Raw genomic sequence first — 19,547 nt, forward strand, 5'->3', positions numbered from 1 at the left:
ATTTTAATGACAGTTACAGGATTTTAATGTTTGATCAATGCCTGTTGAAGCCACCAGGAGTTTTTCTGTTGGCTGTGAATAAGGATCAAGCCCTTAGTGACTGGCACTGAGAAAAACAAATGTTTATCTGATCCCAGAACAAATGGATTTATATGACACAGCAATGTGTGGGTAAAGAGGAAGGCGAAGATTGAAGCAGACTGGAAAAAAGGGACATTTACACTTTTCTTAAAGCATTTGTCAAAACAGATTATGTCTTTAGCAACACTAGTCTGAAAAAGACTACTTCAGGGTTTTTTTTTATCTGGAAAAGCTGTGTGAACCAGAATGCCATTTCAGTAGAGTTTCATACAGCTGTCACAGCATCTGTGAAAGCAGATACTGAAGAGAGAGGTTTCCCTCGACAACAGTGGTGTCTCTGTATTGTGCATGTTTAGATCGATATATGTATCTGTAAATGCATATGCAAGTGTAATTCATGGCATATGTAAGTTAATGTTATATCAGATGAGTATCACAGCTGCAAGTCTTGTGACAAGCTGTCCAGTATCTGAAACCACTGGTGATCCAAACAGCTGTATTAAAAGGAGAAATAATTGACTGTCAGTCAGAAAGCCTTTGGCGTAGGCTCTTTGCAATGAATGGTAGCTACAAATATGCTTAAAACAGACCTTTGCAACTTGTCAGCCAATTATTTTTAATAACGGAGCCATGCAGTTAGTGTAATGATTTTGGTTCTCACTTCAAACATTTAATGGTACCACATGCAATATTGAGCACAATAAATGTGACTAAATCCTTTGAAAGACTTTTTAACTTAAATGACTGTGAACCCACTTAAAATATTTTCTTTACATGAGAAGCTAGTAAAAGCTAATTGAGTTCAGAAAAGTAAAAGATTAAAAACACTTTTTAAAGTTACCATCTGGTGGTAAGGAATTAATATGATCTGGATAAACAAAAGTGATACAGATATATTTAAAATGACCGAGACTGAGATTAGGACGATCTAGAGTATTATAAAATTAGTGTTGGGAAGTGGGAAAGTGGGAATTAGTGGCTGGGAAGTTTCATGTAGCCTGTCACTTGCCATCTGTTCCTTTGATGCTTTGAATCTTTACCTTCTCTGAAAAGTCCTCATCCATGACTTTTCATTTCCTGTTATTTTCACTTTTCTTCGGGGACCTGATTAAAAGTAGTCTAAGCTGGTACTTATTATCTCTAGCCTTGCTCTGTTATGTTGTATTCCCTCTTGCTTTTTTAGCCCTTGGAAGTTGATTAATTAAACCTTTAGTGCATAAAATAGAAAACATGAATTGTTTAGTTTATTCATTAGTGTGTTGTGGGAGACATGTAGATCTGTGCCGTGCTCAGATAGCTTTTATCAGAAATGATTACAGTAACAAGTACAGTTTTAGTACAGTTTTAGATGGTGACACTGAAAATTACCTTTAAACACTTGACATGTCTCATAGTGATGTTTCAAATCATGTACTGCTTGGCTACTAATTGTCTCTCCCTGTGTCACACTCCTCCACGTGGGTGTGTACGCGTGAGCTTACTGCTCTGTTGGTTTGCCAAAGGGTGCCAGTTCCCCAAGCTTTGATGCCCCTTTAGAGCACCAGTAACGCGAAAAGTGTCACAGGGCAGACAGCCGTAAGGAAAGGATTGTACGAACCCTGACAGTAAAGTCCTAAAGAAATTCAGTATTTTTCCACAGAGAAATGCTGCAGGAATTTGACATAAACGAAGCAGCCCAACAGTCTGAATGGACTGTTGAGAATAAGGTACTTTGATTATTTTAAGCATCAACAGACACAGTATCGGTCGATCCAGATGTTCAAAACCCATGTATCAGATCAGGAAAGAAGTATCCCAGGGTGTCTGGTGGTGTTCAGAGCCTATGGAGGAGTTGTTTTATTTTTTTATTCTCAGCAGCTGACAGACTTCAATGCGTACAGTAAAGCATGATCTTCCCACAGGCAATTTCACTGGCCTTTGCTTATTCTCTGCTGCTCTCCAGAGGCAGATGAGTTTGTCTCCTCCTTGTCTTGGTTCTCTCTGGCATTTTGGTTTCCACCTGCATCTTGGCTCCTCCTGCTCTGTGGGCTGCTGTTTCCATTTGCTTCAGTGTCCACTCACTTCAGTATTTCCCCGGGACATCATTACTCTGACCTAATTATGAGCAAGCAGTTTTCACCACGGAGGGGCTGGTCCTGTTGCCATGACAGTGAGTTTGATGGTGATGTTGAACAGAGTCATTTTTACTGAGTGAAGAGTGCTTAGTGGGGTTTCATGGACTACGACTTGGACATAGAGCAGACATAACCTCCTCTGCATGTTTATATGCATACTTCTCCCAACACCTCCTCCACCGCTGACTTGATCCTTCAGGGAGGTGGGTACTTGTCCTGGCAGAGGCCACAGCACAGGTTGATACTGGAAATTTCATACTTCATGCACCTTCTGTTTCCTTCCCGCTTTTACATTAACAGTGCTCTTCAGTCTCTGTTGCTGTTCTGCGCAGTTTCAAGAGAAATTGCCTGTCGGATGGTCACCTTGAGGAAGATCAGCCCATTTGATAGTGTTCCATGAGCGTTTTAACCTTTTGCCTGCAAGTACAGTAAGGAAATAGTGACCATTCTAGGACAGCTTTAAAGGTCACTGGGTAGGTTTCCTTACAAAGGTGAAAGGAAAAAATGTTGGGTGGAGGATAACCTTTGTTCTTGAAAAATTTAACCGCAGACAGTGCAGCTGATGTGGTTAGGTACTGTAGGGTCTCTAAAACAACTGTTAATCTTCAAGAACCACAAAACTATTCTGACTGGTCCCGTCTTCCTAAAATTGACAAGGGGAGCAAGGAGACTGTTTGCTCTTCTGCCCTTTTACAGACATCTCTGTAATGTTTGGATTAGAAAGTATGCCACATACGTTGCCTTTGAAGGACCTGATGAACCTCATGGAGACAAGCAGGGATCTTGTTTTAAGATCCGTTTCACATTAGCATCTTTTTGGAGCTGTGCTGGTAGTTTCTCACACGATGAACAGTCAGCTGCAGTCATCTGACTTCTCTACTCTCATTTCCAGCAAGATGATGATGTGCGTGTGCCTCCAATACAAACGTATGCATCTCCCGTACCAGCAGAATTGAAGTGGCCAGGAGATCAGCATGTATTAATGCTGACACTGCATATGACTAGGCAAATAGACAAAATTAATGTTCTCAAACTAATAGCTCTCGAGGCTATACCTCTTCATTATCTCACTTGTTACAGTAAAAAAAAAGTTCATGTTCTGTCTGACATTACAGCATAGAATTTTTTTTATTCCCTGTCGTACTGTAAAATTGAGTAACCACTTTTGTTGTTAGTCTTTGTACTGCATTTGCTGATGGTACTAATTCACTGTCTAGCTCCTCCTGCTAAGTCAGCATCCCTAGAAATCACTCACCAGGTAATAGCTGGTATCAGTCAATCTTCAGAGAGCGCGGCTCAGCTGAGCAGGAAGCTGCCAGCTGGGCAATGATCAGGCAAGGGCAGTAGTTACACGTTCATTGTCACAGCTGAAAAACTAACCAGCTGTTAGCATTTGCCTAAACGATTCTCCTAACAAAGAAGAATGAAACAGATATCAAAAACTACCACACAGGCTAGCTAGCTGATTTAAGGTTCGTTTTCTGCTCTCTCCAGCTGTCAAAGCATTGTGTGAGAGATGCTTAACCAGATTATAATAATTTTCCTTTCTCAGAAAAGGGATACTGTGGAAAAGTCAGAGCTCCAGCAGGAGTCTGTCAGCCTTGGTTGATGCTGTCTGGGGGGAGATAGGGACCACACAGGCCTGCAAAAAGTTAATTGCCATTTATTGGGAGTTGGACAGGAAGGTGTTTTACGCTTGCTGCTGGGGCTAGAAATACACAGCTACTGTGCGAGCCCTGCCTGGGTTGCCCCATTTGACTTTGCCCACGAGGTGCTGTGCCGGCAGCTCCCGACACTAGGCTTGGGTGGAAGAGTTGAGTACCAGTGGTGCACGCAAACGTGGCATTTCTGTGTTCCTATCTTTCTTCTGTCAAACAGGGTTACGGATGATTTGTTAGGTATGGGGAAAACAAAAACACATTAAATATCTTTGAAGTGTTAACAAATAAATCATCGATTTCAGTGCTTGTGAAGACAGGCCCTTACACCAAGATCCCATATGTTGTACTCTTGGGGGTGGGGGGTGAACTTTTGGACATGTAATTTATCAAATACAGTAGTCGAAACTTTAGCAAGCATTGCCTGGTGCTCCATGGTTGGGGTTTTTTGTTTGTTTTAAAAAGTATGGCCCTCTAATAAAATAATTTCATTCATCACATTCTTCATCTTCTTCACATCACTTTATAAATTAAGTCATAAACCACAGCTGATTAGCATTGTTAGTTAGCTGCAATACTAAAAGGAGAAAGATGCAGCACAGGTGTCTGAAAGGAACCTCTTCTTAAAAGTATGAACAGCAGGTCACCCTTTAACTTCCCCAGTTTGGTCTGTAGTATTGGATTTAGCTTCTCTCTTAGCACGTTGTTAGCCAGGGATGTGTGTCTAATGATCAGCATTGGTTTCTGGGAAGAGAAGAAGCTGCTCTTCATTTATTTTTGTGACACATTGACAAATGGTTCCATTCAGGGCAAAATAAAAAATCATTCTTATGAAAGCGTTTTCAGATGTGGCAATCCTAAATAATGCATGAAACTTTAGATATTCTATGAAAATGACCTCGAGTATCATCCTTTTGGCTGCCATAGTGACTCCCTTAGCTAGGGGATCACAGTATGCAACTATAGTATTGATGAAATATTTTTTCCCATTATTTGCTTATTTTTATGTTGGGGTGTGTGTCACAAAGTATATTTAGAACGTATTAATTGTTTGGGTTTGAGTTCATTCATTTGCCCAGGAAATTCTGAAAGCAATTAAGTTTTATTTAGCATTTTGACGTATTTTGTGCCATCTATGGCTCTATAGCAACTTAATCTTTTAAATATATTCTTTTTAAAATGAGAAATAGATACTCAGTATGTAAATGAAAACCTGACCCTTCACTGACCTCTCTTCATTTGTTCTAAGGAGACTTAGTTGACTTGATTAAATTAAAATATTGTTATGAAAGACTGGTAGTGGCAGAAAAGAAATAGACTGAAGACTTTTGCAATGTATAAACAGTTTATTAGAAATGCAGTGACTGGCCATTATGTAGCTATACTGACTTTTTATAAAAGGAAGACATTTTAAAAAAAAAAAAAAAGTCATCCATAGAAATAATGACCAATTCTGCCAAAATGGAATGTGCCCTTGGAGTTTTTTCTTACTGGATTGAAATATGGCAGAGAAAATAATAATAAAATTACATGTATGACATCTATGAGAGAAATTTTGGACATAATGCATTGTGTTAACTTGTTTATTTTACTAATTCACAATATATGGCACTGTCTGTATGGCTTTGCCTGTCTAGGTATAGAGGATTCATGGACTTTTGAGATATCCTTTTCATGTCACAGTACTGCAGAAGGGTTTTATGTATGCATTTTTGTAGTTTGATCTGCCAAAGTTACCTTGCAATATTTTATAAAAATGTCATGCAAGTGTGGCCAGTACAAAAAAGGACCATGAAAAATAAATTGTGAGCTAGGAAAAACCTTATTTTATAATTAAAGAATTAAAAATATAACGTTACAAAGTGTTTATCTCCAGTCCTACTTTTTGTTACATATATTAGCCTGTAGAGAGTTAAAAAATTCATCTGATACCTGTGAAACTAATTGAAATCTTGGGGAGATTTGGGCACCTGGCAGGGGGTAACTGTAGGTGAGACTGGTCTCCCTGGGTTTAATCTGTAAAGGGAGAGACTCCATCTTTAGCTTAATCTCCTCTGTGAAGTGATTTAATTCTGTTATCTCCCTGTACTGTTTATTAGGGGGGCCCTGAAGAGATTCATTTCTGTGAATACCCTTGCTGGAATTGCACAGCTTTCGCATTTCCCCATCTCCACTCATGGTCAGACCTGTAGCTGGTACACAACGTCCATGTGCTGAATTACACAGTCTGCGTGTGGTGGGCTGACCCTGGCTGGACGCCAGGTGCCCACCAAAGCCGCTCTATCACTCCCCTCCTCAGCTGGAGGGGGGAGAGAAACGATAACGAAAGGCTCCTGGGTCAAGATAAGGACAGGGAGAGATCACTCACCAATTACCATCATGGGCAAAGCAGACTTGACTTGGGGAAAAAAATTAATTTAATTTATTACCAATCAAATCAGAATAGGAATGAGAAATGAAACCAAATCTTAAAAACACCTTCCTCCCACCCCTCCCTTCTTCTCGGGCTTAATTTCACTCCCAATTTTCTCTACCTCCTGCCCCGCAGCAGCACAGGGGGACAGGGAGTGGGGGTTGCAGTCAGTTCATCACACGTTGTCTCTGCTGCTCCTTCCTCCTCAGGGGGAGGACTTCTCACACTCTTCCCCTGCTCCAGCATGGGGTCCCTGGGTCTCTCCCACAGGAGACAGTCCTCCGCAACCTGCTCCAACATGGGTCTTTCCCACAGGCTACAGTTCTTCACGAACCGCTCTGGTGTGGGTCCCTTCCATGGGGTGCAGTCCTTCAGGAGCAGACTGCTCCAGCGTGGGTCCCCCCCGGGGTCACAAGTCCTGCCAGCAAACCTGCTCCAGCCTGGGCTCCTCTCTCCATGGGTCCACAGGTCCTGCCAGGAGCCTGCTCCAGCGCGGGCTTCCCATGGGGTCACAGCCTCCTTCGGGCACATCCACCTGCTCCAGCGTGGGCTCCTCCATGGGCTGCAGGTGGATATCTGCTCCACCATGGACCTCCATGGGCTGCAGGGGCACAGCCTGCCTCACCATGGTCTTCAGCAGGGAAGAAGGAGAAGAAAGCTGCAGGAAAGTTTGTGTGGCCTTTGCATCACCCTCCCCCTTTGGGAAGGTCCCTCTCCCTCGTGGGTGTTGGAGGGGTGGCTGGTGCTACGGAGGAAGGCGAGCCAGCCAGGGGCTGCAGCTTGGGCTGGGCAACGTTCTGCTCATGCGGGTTCCTGTTAAAACAGGATGAAGCCCAACAAATTCCAGTCATAAGTTGCACTCTCCAGGCAGATCTCCTTGCCCCCTCAGCAATCCTGGAAGTACCAGGCACAACTTGTATGCTCCAACTCAAGTCTCATGGCTCTGGTGAATTTAAATGGACCCTTCGTAGTGCCATGTTCTCATTTCTGTGTCGTAGCATTTTGCATTTTCACCCACCATCATAGTTGGAATAGCTTTTTTGCGAAAAAGATCAGCACTAGTAAAGTCCAAAGGGGAGTTATTTTCATATTTAATTCTAAAACCTTTTGCAACAGCGGCTCTCGGACACTTCACATTGTTGCTGCTAGGTCTCTTTTATTCTGGCCTTTCACCTTTTTTACTGGCTAAGTCTGCAGGAGGATGCTGACTATTAGGTTGTGCATTTGCATTTTGCATTAAATATTGAAATTCTGAAGTCTTGCTCTGCCTGCAGCTTGTGCAGTTGTCCTGGCACCCTCCAGGAAAGGTTGGGGGATAATAAACAAACTGCCTGCAAGGACTGAAACAGTTCCGCTCACTGATGGCAAGAATTTTGATTTGATAAGCGTTTTGACCCTTTGAAGTATTCATGCATTTCCCTGAAGATTTGCTGTTCCTTTCAGTTGAAAATCAGCTGTTGCTTTATATATATAGGGGGCGTAAAGTAATTTTTAAAAACTGTTGTCAATGTTGTGCCTCTGAATTTCAGTAGTTTAAAAAAAAAAAAAAACTTTAAATATTTATATTTCCTCTGTGGTTCCCTCTCCTGGTACGTTCTGTATGTTTTAGAAGAGATACTGATCTCATACTTTCTGTTCCTATGTACAGAAGGACCAGCAGTGGTCTACTGGAAAAATACTGAGTTGAGTTACCAGCAGCCCAGGTCAATCAGGCTCGTATTTCCTCAGAATGAATGACAGTAGAATGACAAACAGTGTATTTCAGATTCTGTGGCACTGGGTGTTCAGTAATAACGTTTATGAAATGAACAGGAAATATAAAACAGTGACGGTCCTGCCTTAATATGCTTTTCTGGTCCAGATCCTCACTTCAGATTTCACTTAATTACATAAAAGTAGTTATAACACTAGTTATAATAATAATATAGAAATAGGTTCTAAAGTTCTATTAATATTTTACAGAAAAATTTAATGGGTTTTAAGTAGTATAAACAATATGATTTTAGACACAATTATTTGAGATACATTAAAATAGTGACCTGTAAACTAAAACTATTTTAGTACTGGCCTGAACCTTCAAACAAGTTTAAGTAGTCTGGCTTCTCCTTCCTTCCTGAAGTGTGTAGAAGGAGTTTTGTTTCTGACTCTGATGTCAGTACATGACTGATGCTTAGTACAGGCTGTAGTGACTACCAACGCAGGAAAATTGACAAATGCAGTGGCAAAGTAAATTACAAAAAAAAAGTAAGATAAAGGAATGCAGCTGATAAAAAGGGCCCCAGTCATACCTGGGCCCCCTTTGCTGTCCTCTACCGGCGGTGGTATGTATCTGTCTCTTTCTGAAGAGTGCATTTGTCAGCTTACAAGGCATTTGGGACATTAAACCATTTTGGAAGAATAACTGAGTGAAAATAAGCTGCAAAAAGTTTTCAGTGCTTTACAGATTTTGCTTTGGTTGAGACAAGTGATCTGTGCATAAGTTTGTGCAGATCACAAACAGAGCCATAAGCCACCTTTTGAAAATCTCCCAAATGCCCTAGTCATTCTTCGGATTCAGATTGCTGCTGTAGTTTCTTGACCTGAGTAACGGGTGCCCTTGGAAGTAAAAATGTAGGAACTTGCAATATTATACATAGTTTTGCTAAACCTTGGAGTAGAAATAAAACCTTTTACCAGAGCCCCAGGCTTGCATCTCAAGACTTCAGGAAGACAGCCCATAACTTCATAACTGAAGAGTAAATAGATATCCAGCATTGACTTTATGGCTGAAGACTAAAGAGGTACCTAGCATTGACTTTTTTAACTTTGGAGAATTTTTTGGTCACCCCAATAATAATATTGGTGAAGAGCTTGAAAAATGTCTGACTTGGGAGCACTGGATGTGTTGTCTCATGCATGGGCAGAAATCAGTATTTTACTATGCCTGGTTATTAAGATTTACTGAGCTATTACACTTATTTATTGCATGTTATTTTCTAGGGCACCTCATATGATTTATAAATGTACTTACTGTTTATAATCCTTGACACAGAAGTCTTTTTCCATTTCACCATATCCCTTCATCTGTTCAGGTTCTCTCTTGCTGAAAGTCTGTTCTGTTTCTGTTTAGGAAAATTTTTTTGGGGGTGTGGTGGAAAAAGAGCACCCTCTTCAGTTTCCGTTTTTTAAGCCAAGTGACTGTTAAACAAAAGCCAAAGTCTACTTTCTGTGGTCAAAAAGGATCAGAGAGTATGAAATCTCTCTCATTCTATATGCTGAGAGCTTTGTTGAGTATCTCCTGGGCTCTAGCAATGTCTCTTCACGAGCTGACTGTCTGCATAGCCATGCACGCTGGACCGTCGCCTTAGGGTAAGCATAGAGTTCAATGGAACCAGAACCAATAAAATCATAGAATGCTTTGGGTTGGAAGGGACCTTCAGAGGTCACCTAGCCCAACCCCCCTGCAGTGAGCAGGGACAGCTTTAACCAGATCAGGTTGCTCAGGGCCCCGTCCAACCTGACCTTCAATGTTTCTAGCGATGGGGCCTCCACTACCTCTCTGGGCAACCTGTTCCAGTGCTTCACCACCCTCACTGTAAAAAATTTCTTTCTAATGTCTAGTCTAAATCTATTCTTCTTTAGTTTAAATCCATTATTCCTTGTTCTGTCACAACAGGCCTTGTTAAAAAGATTCTTCCCCTCCTTCCTGCAGGCCCCCTTTAAGTACTGGAAGGCCGCAATAAGGTCTCCTCGCAGCCTTCTCTTCTCCAGGCTGAACAACCCCAACTCTCTCAGCCTGGCCTCATAGGAGAGGTGCTCCAGCCCCCGGATCATTTTTGTGGCCCTCTTCTGGACCCGCTCCAACAGGTCCAGGTCCTTCTTGTGCTGAGGATATGTGCAATATTGTGACTCCTCCAGTTAGTATGAGGGGATATGGAAAACTTACCTGTTTCGTTGCTCCCAAAGATGAAATACAGGAGAGAATATCAGGCATCCATGGCTGAAGGTTGCATGAGAAATAGTTAAGGCACTGAATTGCAATTCTTGGGTTCTGCCACTCATTGAAGCAAGCTTGTGAGTTTTGACTTAGAGCACCCATCTGAGACTAAACCAACAGATATCCTCATTATTTTGCAGGTATATGTTGATGCCTTTTTTTTTTTTCTAACTAGCTGTCCTAACTGAAATCAATAAAAGCTACATTAAATAGTACATAGATGCAACATAGGTGTTTCCTTCTACTTTCCTTGCATTAAAAGTAAAGAATGCAAGTTTTTAGTTTTCAAATCATCTTAAGCAAAAAGAATCTTCCACTCATGGTAAAACACATTGCTGCATGCAGAAAACCTCTCAATGGCCGTGCTTGGAAATTTTTCTGGTTAACAAAATGCAATACATCAAAATATTCTGACAGGTTGTGTTGATATCAGCAGACATTGTGGTGGAGTGCAAGTAGGGACTTTATTATGTTTTCTGCCAAGTTTGGTTGATACCTTGCTGCAGGAACAGCTCAATGTTCCCACTTGGAGATTTATTGAGAAATTTAATAGAAAAAAAAGTGGGCTTTTGCCAGTTGCACCACAACATGGTAACTTTTCAAAACCTTGAAATATTTCACATTTTTTTTCTGGCAAGCTTTATTTACCAGTAGTGTCTTATGTCATCTTTTTAATCAGGGTGATTTGGAAACAAGCTAAAATATTTTCATCTAGAAGGCAGCAGTTAGGCAGGACTTGGGCCACGGTGTCCCAGAGATGGTGTCTGTTCTTGGGTGAATAACCAGCCTGTAGGTGTAAGCTCTTCAGTATGTAGATAAGAGATTTCCAGACATGTTGTCCACAGTACTCACCTTGATCTTATTTTCTGTAATATCTGATGCTTTTATGTCACCATTTGGAAAAATTCTGAGCCATGGTAGATTGAAGTGCAGACAGCTTGTAAGACAGGTGGGTTTTTCTCTTCATTTTTGTTTTCATCAAATGTACAAAGCACTCTTAATCCTTGTAAGATCACTCTTAAAATGAGGTATTCAGATCCCGTAAAACTTGTGTTCTGTTTCTGTCATACAAATACCGTATCAAAGTTGGATTGCATGTGTCTTTTCCGTACCCTGATTTGGTTATGTCGAGTTTGTCGGCAGCTATGAAGATTAGGAACATTTTTCTCCTTTGGAGTTTTGGGCAATCATTTGCATCAGATGACTTCCATGTGTTCCAGCCTCTTGCACCTTTATGGTCAGCCAGGGGACCCACATCTGATCTCTTTTCCTCTTGCTCCACCAAGTTCTCCCTCCACTCAGCACTGAGATAAGCTTAGTCACTTCAGTGCTTTATGGTCTGGGAAAAAGAAAATCTACAGCATACCTGTGGGGAGTATTTGAAAGATGCTATGGTACTTCAGAAATGGGACAATGTAAGTCTGCCTATCAGTAGGTAATACTCTGGGTTTATTTTTGGTGGCACTTGAGTGACTTGCAGCAGTGCCTTCAGCACAAGGCCAGGCAGCCAAAGGTGTTGCACGGTTTAAAGCTGTGACATTTAAGTAAAACACAAATATGCTCCTTATTTGTAGCCTTTACTCTGCTTTTAGTTTAATGACTTGTTTTTATTTTGTGTGTGTGGCAGAAATCTCAAAATAATGTGTTAATACAGCTAGTAGGGAAATTAATTTAATGGAGTCTTAATTTCATTATATTGGTTAAACTTCAGTTATAGATACTTGACCTTTTGAAGAAGAAATTTTAATACAATTGAGGACTTCCATCGTGATGAACTAGAGATGGGGTTTCTTGGGGTTTTGCTTTGTTTTGCTTTTTCATAATATGAGTCACATTTTAACTCGGGAAGAATACCCGATTTTCATGGTTGTGCAAGTGCTAACTGTAGTGGCTGCTTACATGTAAAAGTAAAATTAAATTTTTGTTTATATATGTGTGTTTAATGCTGTTTACAACTTGAAAATAAGAAGACATTCCGGTACCTAATAAGTGTATTTATATCTAACATTCATGCTAATAATATGCTGGTATAATATGTCGTTATTCACTTAGATGCTCTGCAAGGTTAGCTAGCTTTTCTTTAATTTCAGGGCAGTTTCTGAATATTCCTGCTGGAAATTTCAAGGGAAAAAACCCCACCTTTTTGTAGTGAAACTTTAGCAGACTTTTTGTCCTGAATCTCAACCAGCATTAGTTTCTAGTGAGGATTTAGCAATTAATGTGCTTTTCGCTACTCTCAGCACAAAACCTGAAATTAATTTTGCTGTGAAGTATCTTTAGGTCTTAATTAAAACTGAAGTTACTCATCCTGGTAAGAGTGCCCGGACAGACAATGCCTACATACCCTACTCTATTAAATTCTCAGGTAGTGAGAAGGATATATGGCATGCAGTACTTTTAACTTAAAGCCTATGCTGTATATATGGAGTATTTTATGTTAATAAACAATTGCACTGTAGAGGGAAGAGTTAGAATTGGAGAGTGTTGTGTTAAATACAGGGAAAACAAGTGAAGTATGAGAATGTTTCCTCATACTCAGTGGTTTTTGAAATGTCTTTAAACGTGATATTGTACAGTGAAACACTGGAATGGTGATAAGTGTAATGGAGCTATTCATGAGCTAAAAGACTGGCTTGTTGCAAGAAGTGATTTTACAAGCCTAAGTAGAACTGGACCAAAGTAATTCAACGTCCTGTGGTGAAGTCATGGAAGGCTGACAAGGCGTGGTTTCTTACATAGATATGAAGTACATTTTAAATTAATTATCTTCTCTTGATAACAGTATATCTACTACCTGTTACATTTTATTAGCATTGCGCTATAGATGCTCATGGTTATTTTCTGTATTTCTCTTCCCCTTATCTTAGTGGAATCGGTCGAAATTGGCCATGGGCCTCCGGTGGCAGCAGCATTTTGGCAGAATTTGGGACTTTGCATCTGGAGTTCGTACACTTGAGCCACCTGTCTGGAAACCCTGTCTTTGCTGAAAAGGTTAGACTGTTCAGTCAAAATCATGTTGTAAAAGATAAAACACGTGTTGGGAGACTAATATCTCTGGGGAAAGATTTGGATTTTCCTCAGTTGTAAGCATTTGTCACAGGAGGTAGATATTTTCTAAATGCTTCCCTAATCACCTAGGCATGTTTTTGTATTATAAAGTCAAAAATCTGTTGCAAAATCCTTGTGATGCATCTTCATGTATATAGCACTTACCTGGACCCATAAAACATATCATTTCTGTTTATGTTCAAAATTAGGATCACATTAAACAACCAGACTGTAGAGCTTTCATCAGTACTTCACCTGAATGTGGTGAAAACAAAAGTTGACATTATATTTGGGATAATATGTGATGCCTGTAGAAAGCAAAGCACCATGGCTACCTTGTGTGATTTCAGCAAGTTTAGTCTTCAAAATGCTGTATAATATCACTGCTGTCAGTGAGGTCAGAAAGCCCTTGCATTGCACTGACCTTTAAGAAATGTGCTTTGAACATTTCTTTGGGGGAAGGGAAAAAATGTAAAAAAACATCCTTTGACAAAACAGTTGTTGTGCTTACTAATTCTTCCAAAATTTGATAACATTGTCTTCTGGATACTTTTTAGTTACATGAGCCATGGAAGGCAACTCCTCTTCTCCTTCCCTCAGTTCCCACCTAAGCAATTTTCCTTTGCTTTTTGGTGTGTAAATAGTCAGAAAGTCCTGTTCTTTATGATACACTGTATCATATTTCTTCTTTTTTCTTTCCTAATTAAAACTTCCACTTGTTTTGGTTTAGTATTCTTACTACACCTGCCCCATGTTAGCTAAACCTGATATTATCTATCTAATAATCTAATTAATAATGAGACTCCAAATGTTTAGCAGTAGGTTTAAAAGCAATGGTCAAATCTAAAATGAATACTAGTTGTACCAAACTTAAAGGACTGAATGACTTTGCTGCAATACCATTGTCATAACTGGAATAAATTTTGTGAAACAAACTCCTAGCAATTTTAATGTATTTAGGTGTGAATTTAAAGACAGGGCTTCTTTTAAACAAATCTGAACTGGGGGAGGAGGGATGGGATGGGGAGGGGTGTCAGCACCCAGGAACAGCCAGAAACCAGCTTACTAGATAACTTAATTATCTTTTGACATTTATGGTGTAACATCTGTTCTACTAAGAGACAATTAAAGTGTGATGAAAGTGCATGATGATGTTAAAAATCCTAGCCTATGGTTCTCTTCCAAAGTAGCATCGAGCTATAGCTGCAAGACGCTGGAAATCTATTTATGTAAGCTGCTCTTAAAACCCTTTAGAGATTGCAATTCCACAGCCCTCTGAGGCAAGCCATTCCAGAGCTGGTACACTTGATAAAGAAGAAACACTGGAATAAGCTTTGCATGGAAGTATTCATAGAAGAATTCATTAAATGAGGTCTAGGACTCGTTGCAGTCTGCATCTGGGCAATGACTGTTAGCAATGTAGTGTCAAGATGCAGAAGGTGGTTTGTGTACCACAACAGAAATCCTTGTGCCGCTTGGTGTAAGCTAATTTATCTTCTTTCTCAGCAGCTAGTTCACTCGATCTCTAGGCATTCAGGGTGTTATAATGAAGCTGTCAGTACCTTTTTGTTACGATTTCTGGTCTGTGGTGCTCAGGATCTTCATTTTCCCAAGCTGCCACATTTTCTTTTTCTGTGAATGTTAAAATTCAGTATGAATTATTTCATGTGCTCTGCAATGGATTGTGCTGCTCGATGACTCCAGCTGCAGAGCATCTGGACTGTAGTTGTTTCCCAGGGCCTCTCATTTGTAGCGAGCTCCTTAACAGTCCGGTGGAGCGCTCAGGGCTGCATGGGTTCCAGCTGGGCAAGCTGGTTGTACGAAGCTCAGTTCCAGCAGCGCTCTCCTTTCCAGGCAAAACTGCTTTATAATTCACTTCTGCATCTGAACTGGGTGATAGGCTTAATATTTAATACCATTTCTGATTTGGGTATACGAGGAATATAATGCTGAAGTAGCAGGGCTTAGTCAAGGCAGCTAGCTTCCATGAATTTCAGTGTCCTGTGGAGGGGCGAGATACTCTGCATGGCAAATCGTGAACTTCAGAGCTTGCTTCTGTTGTGTTGTTTCATTACCAACACTTGACACAGAAACTCCAGAGGTTTTGAGGAGCTCATTTACGTGATGGTATCAGCTTAGAGGATCTTTTTTAATAGTAATATGATTGCACAGAGGTATTCAGGTGTATGTTTGAATAAGACTGGTTTTTTATTTTTAGGGATATTTGTACTTTAAGACTTTTGTACTGACACTGTTTTATTTTGGGGGGAAAAATGGATCAGTGCTCAGTGTTTTGTACCCTTCCAATAGGTAATGAATATTCGAAAAGTTCTAAATCGACTGGATAAACCAGAGGGCCTTTACCCCAACTATCTGAATCCCAGCAGTGGCCAATGGGGCCAGCGTAAGTAGATCACTTCTTTGTTCCTGTAACCTGTCTATCAGTGTGCTGTTTGCAGCAATCGCTAACTTTCAATCACTGTTATGTGGGTTTTGTGTATATATAAAGAACTTTCATGAAGTATAAACTTCATGTATAAACTCACGTTATATCTGAGGTTCTATACAATGTAAAAAATACGACAAATATAAAAATAATAATCCTACTTGCTGTATTTTAATGTACTTTTCTTTGATCTTTCAGTATGGCTTGTGCAAGCAGGGAAGTATCTGGATATGTATCATTTTGGAAGGGAATTTGTAGACTACAGAAGTCTTTTATTCAAAAATCTAAAGTGTTCTCTAAAGTAGCTGTTTAAGGAAACATTATCAGCTCATCTGAATCAAATTCCTATTTTCAGAGTGGTGTGGCTCCACTGAAAATAAAATAAAACAAGTCTTTCCAGTTAACACCAGCTGTGATTTCTGTTGAAGTTTAATGCTAACAACTGAGGATGCAAACTAAACAGAACTGTGTCGTGGCATTAATCCCCTTGGAACCATTACTGGAGATGTGAAAACTAGAAGGGAAAGAGTATAATAAAATGCTTGAAGTATTCAAACTTCCTAGCCCCTTCGTGATGACTGAGCCTTTTCTTGTTGTACATGCCTTCTCCGATCTTCATAACATGTTCAAAGCCTACTTAGGTTCAGTCTACCACCATCCCATTCATGTGACTCAATGTTCTTGTATTTTTTCCTCCCTACGTTATTGAAAGAAAACAAGCAACATACTCTGTCTTGGTCTGAAAAGACATGGGCAGATGAGATGGTCCTGTAGGTTATCAGTGTTGGAGCTGGTTAGACAATACAAGAGAGGGAAAGGACTGGAGAAGTTTTTGAATATGGTAGTTTGTTCAGGATGCAGCTAAGGTGGAATCGATGTTCTGGAGTCCTTATGGGACTGGCCACAGTCCGGATAGATAAGATAATTTTCACAAAGGCAAAGAATGAAAGTTTTATTGACTAAAATATGGTTTCGAATGCTTTGTGTCACTCTGAATTAAAAAGATGTCCAAAAAGGTTGTGCTGCTCAGTTGTATTGTCCCAACAAGGCAAAGGCTGTTTCCCTTTATGAATTAGAAGTATGCCCATCATTTTACAAAGCCTTCTAGTCTGCTATGCTGTGAGGCTTCCTTCAGGTCACCGTGCCACAAGGCCTGGGGCAGCTCAGCATGCATAACCATTGAGTCCAGTTGGCATGTTGGTGTAAACTCTGACATCCATTTACAGATCTGAGAGGTGTGTGACCACTTGTTGCACATGTTGGTTTAGCACAGCTTTGTAAAACTTTAAAACTTCCCCCTGGAAGTGTTGATCCTACAGCAATAGGCACTGGGTTTGGTTAGAAGGCCACCTCAGCATCTGTGAGCCAGGTCCAGTCCCCTCCTTCCTTGGCTTCAGTCAGCCACAGAAACTCAGCTTTTTGGTGAGCTGCATGAGAGCAGATCTTTCTAGTGGCTGATGCTATTAGTGGCTCTGCCTTATTTATTTTAAAGTAGTCAAATACTTATTCTGCCTTACGGCCTTTGCCATTTCCCTATTTTTAGTATAATTGCATCTCATGTACTCCTCGTTCACATTAAATGCCAGTTTTTGTTGGTGTGCACAGGAAAACTTGCAGTTTATACCAGCTTTGCTTTCCAATAGCATGTAGTATTGACACAGAAATAGCTTCCTGCACATGCAAATGATGGACACAGATGTCGATGCGGGTCAGCCCCTAGCATGCTGAAATGGCAAAAGCAAATTCGATCTTGTTGCATCTCTTCCAGTTCAGTTGCCTCCGTTTGCAGACACTGATTTATTAATTTTTTTCCCATAGTAGAAGATCAGAATGTACGACTTGAGAGATGTTTTATTTGAGATTGCTTTTCTAGGCTGTTTTCAGTTGATTACAACAGGAAGAAAAAACCCTAGACTCTTAATTGGTACAAGACAGAAGTATTATCTCTCAAACATCAAGTGGGGAGGGAGGAATAATTTCTGAATGTTTCTTCTGTAGCAGTGCTGTAACTGTGAAGGACACTGCTGGATCACTGCCATTGTTCCTGTAAATTCATTTAGCCCTTGTTATTTTGACAGTAAACTGACAGTGATTTGCTGCAGCGTGCGTCAATTGGATTTGTCTACTGCAATAATGTATATAATAACAGGGCTTATTATTGATGAAACTGTGCTTGTGCTATTTAGTTTGCAAATGTCAGAGGTTTCTATGGTAATTTATTTAGGAAACCGTAAAGGTCATTTAAATGCTGCTGTTCAAAGATCAGCCTTCGATCATAGAAAATGTTCTCTCTTTTTTTTTTTTTTTAAGAAGCCTCTTTTGCTTTTGGATCATGAACGTTTAATTAAATAAATGGTGTATTCTTTCCAGAAATTTAATATCTCATTCAAAAGAGGGGTGGGGGCATGGAGGGGAAGCTGTTTATAATCCAGGTTTGGTGGTACAATGTATTTGTTAGGCAAAGGGACAGGATATGTTTGGAAAACTAAATTTTTTTTTTGTGTCACAGCCTAGTGGAAGAAAAAGGCACTGTTAATAAAGTTTGAATAAAAAAAAGTCTATCTTCTACATTTGCATGGCTTTGCAACCTATTCAGAAGGTGAAAGGAGGCATTCCATGATGAGAAGATACTAAGGAGTTTAAAAATAAATTCTCTACGTTCTTTTGAATTCCACCAACAGAGGCATAACTTTGAGGCTACAATCAGAGTTAGGTGTTGGGAAGTGTGAGCTCTGTACCACTAACCCTTCTGCATCTCGCTTTATGAGACTGGATTGCCCCATGCGTGTTCTGCTTTTCTCATGCCCAGAATTTTGTGCTATGACTCACAGACTTGCTGCGTGATATATGTAACCACATCTCCATCCTGGATGTCTCGGGTGGAATTAGCAGACCCCTTCCTTGCTGTAAAATGGACGGTTATAAATGAGTAGTCCTGGGAAAGCACTTTGAAATCCTTTCACTGAAGACTCAATAAATGCCAATCCCTTAATGTTACCAGGGAGCACCAACTTAAAAAAGAAAACCTCTAGCTAGTGTTCTTAGTTTAATGGAGCTTTGAGAAACACTTTATATATATATATATATATATATATATATATATTTGTAGTATTTGATGTGTTTAGGGGATCTATGCTGAAATCATATGATAGCCCATTAAAATTTTGCCAAGAATCTTTTAGGCTCTTGGAGAGCAAGTGAGTGCAACGTCATGCAAGCGGCTGAGAGCATCACTAACCTTCATGTCACTCGTACAACTGACATTGAACAGTCTGACCCAGTCGGTGTTAGCGTTTGCAGGGTCATGTCCTAAACATCTGCAGTTGAAGAAACACAGCATCAGTAGTACCAGATCATTTCACATAGTAAATGTAGGGCAGAGTAAAGCAGTGCGATAGCAATAATCATCTGTAGATGTGGCAAAGTCTTTTTTTTCCTTCTAAAAAACCACTGCTGAGTTCTCAGAGCAGCCAGATGTTCAAAGAAGTAATCTTATTTTTAAACATATGGATTGGCATTTTGCAATACCATAAAATAACCTGGAATTCAACTCTGCACCTAAACCATTTTGGCCTTTTTTTATAAAGTGACTTAAATGGAGCATTAGTGAATAAAAGAGCAAATTAAAACAATGCTTGCATGTTAAGAGGGGAATGTCTTTATCAAATTAGAGAGCACTTTCTAATTTTTTTCCTGGTTTTAAAATAAAAAAGAACTTAGGTTAATACATTTTTGTATGGGGTAGACTACATGAATTACATGTTAAACATATAAATTCTTGTTTCTTTGCCATGAACTCCTGTGGCACATT

General features: G+C 40.0%; 1 protein-coding gene across 1 annotated transcript in view; it reads left to right on the forward strand.

The window, feature by feature from the left end:
* MAN1A1 (mannosidase alpha class 1A member 1) overlaps positions 1–19,547 on the forward strand; it is a 149,085-nt gene that overhangs the window by 108,889 nt on the left and 20,649 nt on the right. The window contains exons 6-7 of the mRNA XM_075707345.1: positions 13,110–13,233; positions 15,601–15,694. Of these exons, the coding sequence (XP_075563460.1) occupies positions 13,110–13,233; positions 15,601–15,694 (218 nt within the window). The remainder of the gene's footprint in view (positions 1–13,109; positions 13,234–15,600; positions 15,695–19,547) is intronic.

This window comes from Pelecanus crispus, chromosome 3 (genome assembly GCF_030463565.1).
Source record: "Pelecanus crispus isolate bPelCri1 chromosome 3, bPelCri1.pri, whole genome shotgun sequence".
NCBI classification, from domain to species: Eukaryota; Metazoa; Chordata; class Aves; order Pelecaniformes; family Pelecanidae; genus Pelecanus; species Pelecanus crispus.